Source organism: Centruroides vittatus, unplaced genomic scaffold (assembly GCF_030686945.1).
Source record: "Centruroides vittatus isolate TY-2023 unplaced genomic scaffold, ASM3068694v2 contig_634, whole genome shotgun sequence".
Taxonomy (NCBI): domain Eukaryota; kingdom Metazoa; phylum Arthropoda; class Arachnida; order Scorpiones; family Buthidae; genus Centruroides; species Centruroides vittatus.
This window is the reverse complement of record NW_027122389.1, coordinates 1254345-1264862: the sequence shown is the minus strand read 5'-3', so window position 1 is coordinate 1264862 and position 10518 is coordinate 1254345. Positions and strand designations below refer to the sequence as shown.

Sequence of the window (10518 nt, the reverse complement as noted above, 5' to 3'; positions counted from 1 at the left end):
ACTGTTGGTGGTGCTCCTGGAATAGATGGTATTCCTACTGAATTTTGGAAAATTGATAGTGCTTTTCTCTGTTTATTAGATAATTTTAATAAGGTTCTGAGAACTGGTGTTATTCGAGATGAATGGAAGAGTTCTTTATTGGTTCCGGTGCCTAAGGGTGGCTCAAGGTCGGTGCTTACTAATTACAGAGGTATTTCGTTGTTGTGCTGCGTTTCTAAGATTTTTTGTAGAGTTTTGTATTACAGGTTAATAAGTTGGTTGAATATGAGAGATATTCTGTCAGAGAGTCAGGTTGGTTTCCGTGCAGGTTACTCTACTGTTGATAATATTTTTATTCTGTATACTGTTATCTCTAAGACACTAAGTAGGAAACGGCGTAAGGTTTATGCTTTTTTTATAGATTTAGCATCAGCATTTGATTCTGTTGATAGGGATTTATTATGGAGGAAATTATTAAAGTTTGGATTAAGCTTTAAGTTTGTATCTTTATTGGCAGAGTTATATAGTGGTTCAAATGTTAGGATTAAATGGAGGAATTTTTGTTCTCAGCCTTTCTTTTCTGATAAGGGTGTTAAACAGGGTTGTATCTTAAGCCCTATTCTTTTTAGTTTATTTTTAAATGATTTATTAAATTGTATTGATGATTCCGGCGGAGATGGTATAGTTGTCGGTGGTGTGTCTGTTAAAGTATTAGCGTATGCGGATGATGTGGTAATTGTGGCGGATTCTCCGAGGTCATTACAGAGGTCGATTGACCTTCTGGATAATTATTTAAGCGATAATAGTTTACAATTGAATCTTGCTAAATCAAAAATTGTGGTCTTTCGAAATGGTGGTAAGGCTTCTAAGGCTGACAAATGGTGGTTTCGAGGTGTTCCAATTTCGATTGTATCTCAATATAAGTATTTAGGTGTAATTTTTAAAAGTAATGGTTATTTTAATACTCATGTGAGGTCTTGTCAAGTTAATGCTGAGATAAAAATGGACAAAGTTATTCATATGTGTCAGTCTGCTAAGTTGTGTAATTTGAAGGATCGGTTAAGGTTATTTAATGCCGTGGTGGGCTCATCTCTCCTTTATGCTTCGGAGGTGTGGGGGTTTCAGGCGGAGAGTTTGGATACGGTATTAACTACTTTTGTTAAGAGAATGTACGGGCTTCCAAGGTGTACTCCTAGTTATCTAGTGTCTATGGAATGTTCATTGATTCCTTTGTCTTGTTTGATCCTGAACAAATCTGTTAATTGGATTTTTAGAACGTTGAGTTTAAATGAAGAACGCCTTAGTAAGATTTGTTTGCGTTATGTTGTGAAACATGTTCAGTTGCCTTTGTCGAAGTATTGGTGGGCTAGTTGTTCAAGGAACGGAATTGATTTTGATAATCTGTTACAAGATTTTAATAGTGTTTATTTACTAAAGTTAAATAATTTTGATAATTATATTTTGAAGTTGAATCATGGCATATTATTAAGTTCTTATTGTGAATGGTATAAGAGTTTGAATAAACCTTTTTTTGATTGTTCTATTTATAATAGTAATTTTTCTTCTAATGTTATGGCCGTATTAATGCAAATAAGATGTAATTCATTAAGTTTTTTATGTAATTACAGAAGGGACATTTGCATATGTGGTGTGGCGGACTTACCATTGGATGCATTTCATATTATTGCTGTTTGTTCTCTTTTGTCAAAATTACGTGAGGAGACTTTTGGGGTTCCCAATTTTTCATTTAATCAGTTTAAAAAAGTTATTTCTGATTTTGATTTATTCTTTAAGGTATTTATTTTCATAAAGAGGGTTAAATTGATTATTTCATAATGTTTATTGTATATTTGATTTTCGATTTCTTTTTCATTGTTTTTTTAGGCTTAAAGCGAAAGCTGTGCTTATTTATGTAAATTACGTTTTGGGGCGTGGTCTGCCTACTATTTAATCTGTGGCTGCTTGGACTGCTTGGGAGACTATCCGATTTTCTTTTGAACAATTGGTTTGAATTGCTGTTTTTTTCTTTTTTAGGTAAGTTTTAGCTCTGTTGGTTGTTAATTTCTTTCGGATAGTTCTCCCAAGTAGTTCTTTAAGTTTTATTTTCTGATTTGGATTTAGTTTATAAATTTTGCAATTATCATTTTAAATTATTAATGTTATTACAATTGATGAATATATCTGTGAAATATGTTTTGTTATTTTATAAGATTATGTACACTTTGTTTTGTTCTATCCCCGCATCAGGGTCTTTGTACCAGAATGCTTAAATAAAAAATAAATATTTCTAAACAATCTTAAAACTTAAATGTTTGGAACATTCACGGAGATTAACATTCTTGTTATAAATATTTGAATCTTTCAGATTTGAAAATTTTATAAATATCAAGTTTAAAATTAAAATTCATAACTTACATATTTTTTTTATTATAATATTTTTTATACTTTATATTCTTTATAATCTCTTGAAAAGCTGATGGGTAATAATGATTCAATTGTAAGTATAAAAATTAAAATTTTCAAAAATTTTTACTACTGATAATAATTCCTATAAAAATACACACTTCAACCAGCTTTAAATTCCAGCAAAATCCTTAACAAAAACCAACATTTCAGCTGTATAAAACAGTCATCTTTATTTAAGACTGTCTTCTGGTTTGTTGTTACTAGATAATAGTGCATTTAGACAACAAAAAATGTCTCCATTTAACAGCATATTATTTCCTTATATATCTGGAATCATAACAAAATTCACTCACAGAAAAAAAAGAGAAAATAGACTAAAGAGACTGAAGTCCACAAAAAAGATCTCATTATTAAACAATGATATAACTAATAAGTCAGAATCTCACTTGCAAAAAATTTTGCTATGGTCCTTCCCAAAAATACACTAATTAATTAGTCCTTAACTTGTAAAATTGACAAATGTTATTTCTGGAAGATTAAAACAATCAAATATACATCAATTTTCTAGCACTTGTAAATAATAATAATTTTGTTTTCATTAAAAAATAATGACAATACATTTATTATATCATCATTTATCGTATTATAGCCTGATATAATCCAGCAGACCGCTTGGCCAAACAATAAGTTAATCAATGTTTATTTTCTTATAAGTTGTCACAATAATCAGATTACCGTACGAGCTTGTCAATAGCCACTTGAAAAAGATGATTTTACCAGAATTTCAACATCTTATTCTAATGTATGTGAGATACGTCGATGATATCTTTATCTTACAATGCAGTGAACCCAACCTGAGGCTATTTCTCTAAAGGGTAAATTCCAATCCCTATGTCCTCTACAACAATAGAAACAAGAAAGAATAACTTCAGTACATTTCTTGGACATTTCCACTACTACTTGTAAGAATGATAAAATCCATACCAACACACATTGTAAGCCATCTTATCAACCAATTTTCATTCATCACAACTCCATTGACCCAAACACACAAAACTTTCTGCATTTCAGTTATTAATTAGAAAAGCATTCGCACATTATATAAATATAGTAGACACTATAGACAAGCTCAATTATATCAAGAATTGCAAAACAGCATGGGTTACCAGCACAGTCGATACAACAACTGATCAACCCCTTCCAGTCACCCAAGACCATACAACCACAACGTGAGTACAAAAAATACTCAAGATAAACTATTTCTCTGCCTTGATGGAAAAAAAAAAATAGGTGGCAAAATGCAATAATGAAAACATGACATATAAATGTAACCCCACTATTTTCAAGATCTTAAAAAATGACAAGGCACATTATAGTCACAATGATTCCTCTGGGAATTATTCAATCCCAATAGATGCCTCATGGTTTAACAGAACACTAGCATATGTGAAGCCTACATAACAAAACCTACAACAGACTTAAGAACACAAGTATACACTGATAAAAACTTTGCACACAACATTAGCAGCATATGCTACACAACAAGAAGTACAGGTCAATTGGGAAGACACTACAATAATAAGACCAACTAAGAACTTCAACACACTTAAGCATTTAGAGACCTTATAAATATACAAAGCCAACAGAATTTTCCATCTGCATTTATTACAGAGATGCAAACTCACTACTGCGTACAGATCTGTATAAGAGTTCTAACTTGACTTCCTTTCATGGGGCACTTCTGCATTATTATTTTGTTGTTATTTATTTCATTTTGTTAAACAATTATTCATTTTTATGTTATATTATTTTTTTAATTTATATTTATTTCATTTCTGTTGTATTTAAATTTTATATTTTGTTCAATTCTGCTGGTATTCATTGAATGTTCCTTTTATTCAAATATATTACAGATTAAAATGGTTAATGCAATTTTTAAGGCAATTATTATTTACCTGCTACTGTCTGGAAGATTTTTCTCATCAGATAATATTTTATCTCTAAGAGAAACAATTTCATCATATCCAGGCAGAAACACTAACACAGCACCTGAAATAGAATTAAAAATAAATGAAATGTTTTGATGATTAAACAAATATAAAACTATTCTTTCAATATTAAAATCTTCAATTAAAAATTTCTAATATAAACAAGATTCAAAATAAAAAATAGTATTATTATTCTAAACAAATAAAATCTAATTTTATGTTAAAATGCTTGCATAATAATCCTACACATTCATCAACAAAAAATGTGTGCCAAAGAGACATTAGAATCAAATAAAACTTCATTATTGCAAACATACTTGCAATGGCAATAAATGATTATAATATCATAGCAAAGACATAATTTCCTATAAAACAACAATACAATTTAAAGGAATCTTTACTACCTTGCAGGACCTCCTCTTGTTGGATACATGTAAAAATACAATCAGGCACGAAAGCATACAGACACCATATGATATTATGTGACAGATTTGCTCATAATGTTGCAATGCTATTTCAGATCTCTCACACTTATAGATGGCCAAAGCATTTGGTCCTACAAATGCTTGATAGACAACAAATCTAGACTAAGTAAGCCAAAGAAATGTGACAATGCAACAAACATTTCTAAGAAACCTTAGCCATGTGTGGCCAAGCATTTTCCTTCTGAAAAATGGCTAATTGTAGCCTGTCATCAATGGCAACAAATTAGGATGCAGGATTAAAAATAAGAATAGAATTAAAAATGAAATATTTTTGATAGTTAAACTAATATAAAACTGTTATTCTTTCAATAGTTTTATATCATCAAAGTCTCTGTACCAGAATGCAAGCAGTGGTGAAGGGCAGTGTACTGCTCAACAGTAAATGCAGAATTGAAGCACTCACCATTGAATTGATATTGAAGTGGTCTTTTACATGCTAGTCATCTGTTCCCCCCCAAAAAACCATGATTTGTCATTAAAGACAACATGTTACTAGTACATAGCAGTCCATAATCCTTTTATAACACAATTACAAATGAAGACAAATTCTGGGATGCTTACAGTACACAGAATAGAACTAAAAATGATTTGTCCTTTGATTTGTTATATCCTCTAAATGCAAATCAAATTTGCATTTAGAGGACATAACAGTCACTCTAAATGCAAATCAAATTTGCATCTTCTAGTTGCATGTCAATGGTATGGGATGAAACAAAGGTTCTATAGAATTTGGTACTAGAGGAAGGCATTAGGCACCATCTCATTAATATTAATAAATATACAAATATAAATAAGGCTTCCACCTGTGTATGGATGAGGACAAATGCTGTTGGAACTGTTCATACTTGTTTCACAATCAGATAATCATCTTTTCTTGTGATGTACCTGGGACGTCCAAATCCTGTCCACAATATATGGTGCCCCTGACCTATTCATTGTCCCAATACCACCATCTCAGTTCAATAAGAACAATCCAATGGCAGGAAATTCAACAAAACAGCCACTATGCTTCTATTAGCCCAATGATGCAGACTTTCTGAAACTCCATCAACTGTGTATAGTCTTTGATCATGTTGTACAGGCAAACCTAGTATTCAAAGACCTCCTGTCTGAAGGTCTTTGATCTATCTGCTGTCTTCCTAGCATTTCAGCCTTCAAAGGCTAGGAAGACAGCAGATAGATTAAAATTCTGAACACAAGCTTCCATGAGCCTTTTTTGTAAGATACTGGGGTATTGACTTTAAGTCAATACCCCAGCAATATCTGGCATGCAAAGGTACAACAAATATAACCATTTACATACCTGTACCTGTCTGGGACAGCTGTTTATTGCATTTTGCAGTAATTGGGCAATTCAATCTGTATGCCTTGGAGTATACAAAAAACTCAATATTTGAAAATTACTAGAAATACAAATATATACATCTACTGAAGCCCGATGCTTAGCAAACACACACCTGCGATTGATGTAAATAATTGGGCTAAATTTTGGAAATAATAATTAGTAATTACAACAGAATTTGGTACTAGAGGAAGGCATTAGGCACCATCTCATTAATATTAATAATTACAATATTTAATTAATTTTAATACGATATGTTGCCTAATACCTTCCTCTAGTGCCAAATTCTGTTGTAAATACAAATATAAACATCTAAAGTCAAAAGAAGACATGCGCCATATATGAGAGGAAGTAGTTACTGACTGAACATGCCAAAAATGGTTTGTGAAATTAGCACGGGTGATTTTTCTCTTGAAGATGCACCTCAGTCAGGATGGCCTTCAACCCTAGATGATGAGTCCACAGTGGTTTTAATACAAAATGATCAGCATAAAACAACATGAGATAGCAGACACCTTAAAAATATCCCAAACATCTATTGTCAGACATTTGACTAGCCTTGGATACACTTTCTGTTTTGATGTTTGGATTTCCCATCAATTAAATGAACAAAACATAATTGAGCAAGTTTCTATTTGTAATTCTCTTTTAAAGTGCAATGATGATGATCCATTTTAAAGCAATTAATAACATCTGATAAAAACTTGATTGTTTACAATAATATTCAATGCAAGAGACCTTTGAGTAAGCCAGGTGATCTGCCAGTGCCACAACCTAAAACTAGTTTGCATCCCAGAAAAGTAATGATTTCAGTTTGGTGGGATTGAAAGGGGGGTTGTTTATTACGAGCATTTACCCAACAACCAAACAATTCCAATAAATATTGTCTCCTCCAACTGGATGAACTGAAGGCTGCTGTGCTTGAAAAATGTCCAGAACTTGCAAATCAATGGGAAGTGGTATTCCATCAAGATAATGCAAGGCAGCATGTACCATTGAACATGGGCCAAAAACTTCTAGACTTTGAATGGGATGTTTTGAGTTACCCTGCATATTCTCCAGATAATGCTCCCTCAGACTATCATCTTTTTAGTTCATTGCAGAATAATTTAAATGGTGTGGATTTCAATCTTTAGAAGGTATCAAAAATCATATTGATAATTTCTTCATTCAAAAACCTGCCCAACTCTACACAGATGGAATTATGAAATTACCCATCAGATAGCATAAGATTATAAAATAGAAGGGTGAATATATTGTGGATTAAAGGTTTTTATTTATTACAAAATAGTGTATTTTATTTCTGTCTAAAAACCAAAAAACTTTCTGTTCAACCCTATATAATTATAATTAAAACATTTAAATTTCAAAGTTTTCTGCAATGTTGGCATGGGAGGGGTGAGATGATTCTGGTAACTTTGACTGTATGCCAATCTATCTCATCCTTGTTATCCGGAATATAACACATCTTTAATACTTTAATTTTAACAGATTTTGCAAGCTCTTCTTTCCTCAATATGTCAAATGTAGTATCTGTAAATATCTCAGATGCTGCATTGACATATTGAAGTAGAAATGAACATGTTTTAAATTTAATTATCTATCTTATCACTTAATGAGCACTTTTTTTATAAATTGAGTTTTTCATTTTGATAATTATAAAACACAGATTATACAATGTGAAAATAACAACAAACATTGAATTTACTTTAAAAAATAATCATATGCAATAATATTCAAACAATATAAATAGAATGACTAGGTTCACCATACCATAATATTATCCACTTAAAGAATGAAGTAATTACTGTATATCAGCATTAAATGATTTTTTGCTGTCACTCTCAAAATAATATGCAAGGAATTACAGATTATTGCAAAAGCAACCTGCAAAGTGGGCTATATGCCTGCAAAATTTAAATATATCAATCTCCAGGTATGCATGTCACTCTCTTCACTTACAGCATTAATTAATTACAAAGAAAAGGGATCTGGCACTCTTTACCCCATCCATTCTGTACCTAAATGAATAATTATAATAATTAATTTTTAATAAAGTACTATAATTATTCATTTAGATAAGAGATGGCACCTAACATCTACCTCTAATGCCAAATTACTTAATATCTAATTATTAATAATAGCAAAATAATAGCCCAATTAACTATGCTAACTTAAAAATATTGCCAGAACAAAATTATCAATACAAAAATCCTTAAAAAAGATTCCTCAAGACAATACATACAAATGTGTCTTTATTCCAATCCAGTCCTTTCAAATAAACATTTGAGGAAATGTGCATTTGTGCATATGTCATCAGTCGATGCCACCATGAAACTATGCTAATTGTTTAGTTTAGTATCAGTACATCAGGATTCGGTATGTTTATTATATTTAAATAGATTATTTACCTTCATCACGACTGGAAATAATTTTTTGTAATAAGCACAGAATGAGATCAAGATCAACTTTGTCATCATCAAAACTGTGGTAGTATATATCTAGAAGTTCTTTATCTTCTTCACTTATAGCTTCTTCCAATAATGGGATATTTGAAGATGAATTCATTCCAATCATTTCAAGCTGTCCCATTTGTGAACTGGAAAAAACAATTATGTTATATTAAAAAAAAACATAAATTGAGCATAATTTTAAACTAATAAGATCTGAACATAAACTGTTATCTATTAGTAAACTAGGATATATTGAGAGAGTTGATTTATGAAACAGTAAAATTAGAATTAACCCACCAAATGTCTTTAAAATCCAACAAAACAGAAATTTAATCAACTATTTAATACAGCCAAAAATATAACCGTATTTCACGGACTATAAGACGCACTTTTTCTTCGAAAAATTGCCTCCAAAATTCCGGTGCGTCTTATAGGTATTTTTTAAAAAACTGCTTAAAAGTTCAGGTGCGTCTTATAGTCCGTAAAATACGGTAGTTATCATAAGGTTTTAAGTATGCTAGAATGTGTCTGCAGCAAAAGAGGTGTGGTGAAAGTTGCTAAATGAATTGAAGAACAGTAGTCTCCTTCTGCCTGCTGCTCACTGTTTTTGGATTATGAGCATGAGGATGCATGTCTGTCATCAGTTTTGCTGGATTGTAAAAAGTTTTTCATATATAATGCAGGGTATCCCATAAATTTGTAAATAGTTTAAAAATTCATAAAAGTTGAAAGAATTGGTATATTTGAATGAGGTTTGCTTAAAAGTTATTCTCATAAAGGGGGATTTTTTTTTGGGTAGAGGAAAAAAAGATAGTTCAAATTTTTGTTGATAGAGGACACCAAATGCAAGAAAAATCAATGGAATTGTGCAAATCTGAGTCTTATAAAATACAGGGTGTACGATTAACAGCTCATTTCTAAATTTTCCTCTTACTAGCGCTGACAAAAGGTTTTCATTATGATGTTGATGTTGGTGGATAAAGCACTATTGGTGAAGTTGTTTTATCTCAGCCATAAATTGCCAGCTCAAACTTTACGAAGGTTTAGAGCACAGAAGAGAATGAAGAAATATTCAGGTCCAATCACTATTGCCAGATTGGTTTCCATTTGTGAAGCCACGTCGGAGGTACGAACCTCTGATAAACGTGGTGCACCACTGCGTGGGCGATCACACAAACTTCCCGTTTCTTCAAAACGTTGTATTAGGGAAACCAATTCGGCAGGAGTGATTGGACCTGAACCTTTCTTCATTCTCTTCCGAGTCCTAAACCTTCATAAAGTTTCATACGGCGATTCGTGGATGACATAAAACAACTGCACCAATAGCACTTTATCCACAAATGTCAACATCATAATGAAAACCTTTTGTCAACACCAGTAACAGAAAAATTCAGAAATGAGCTGTTAATTGTACACCTTGCATTTTATAAGACTCAGATTTGCACAATTCCATTGATTTTCTTGCATTTAGTGCCCTCTATTGACAAATATTTGAACTATTTTCTTTTTCTCTACCCAAAAAAAATCCCCCTTTGTGAGAATAACTTTCACACAAACCGCATCCAAATGTACCAATTCTTCCAACTTTTATGAATTTTTAAACTATTTACAAATTTATGGGACACCTTGTATGTGTATATATATACACATACATACATACACACACCATATTTACTCACATACACATATAAGCCAAGCTTTTTTTTCATTTTTCACTGCTTCTAAAACCTAGGTCGTCCTATATGCACGAGTGAAGGATTCTTTGCATTTTTGAAATAATTTTTGTGAGCCATGTATTCACATTTTTTACTGTATGCTCACCCTCTGGTGTTTAAAAACAAAAGTGTTTTATCTGGGTTGTTTGA

At 31.6% G+C, this 10518-nt stretch overlaps 1 protein-coding gene across 1 annotated transcript in view; it reads right to left on the bottom strand.

Annotated features, from left to right (window-relative positions):
- Positions 1 to 4340: 4340 nt before the first annotated feature.
- Positions 4341 to 10518, bottom strand: part of LOC136979739 (3'-5' RNA helicase YTHDC2-like) — a gene marked incomplete at its 3' end in the record, with an annotated part of 73591 nt that continues 67413 nt past the window's right edge. The window contains exons 13-14 of the mRNA XM_067275760.1: positions 8612 to 8799; positions 4341 to 4434 (exon numbers count right to left, since the gene is read on the bottom strand). Of these exons, the coding sequence (XP_067131861.1) occupies positions 4341 to 4434; positions 8612 to 8799 (282 nt within the window). The remainder of the gene's footprint in view (positions 4435 to 8611; positions 8800 to 10518) is intronic.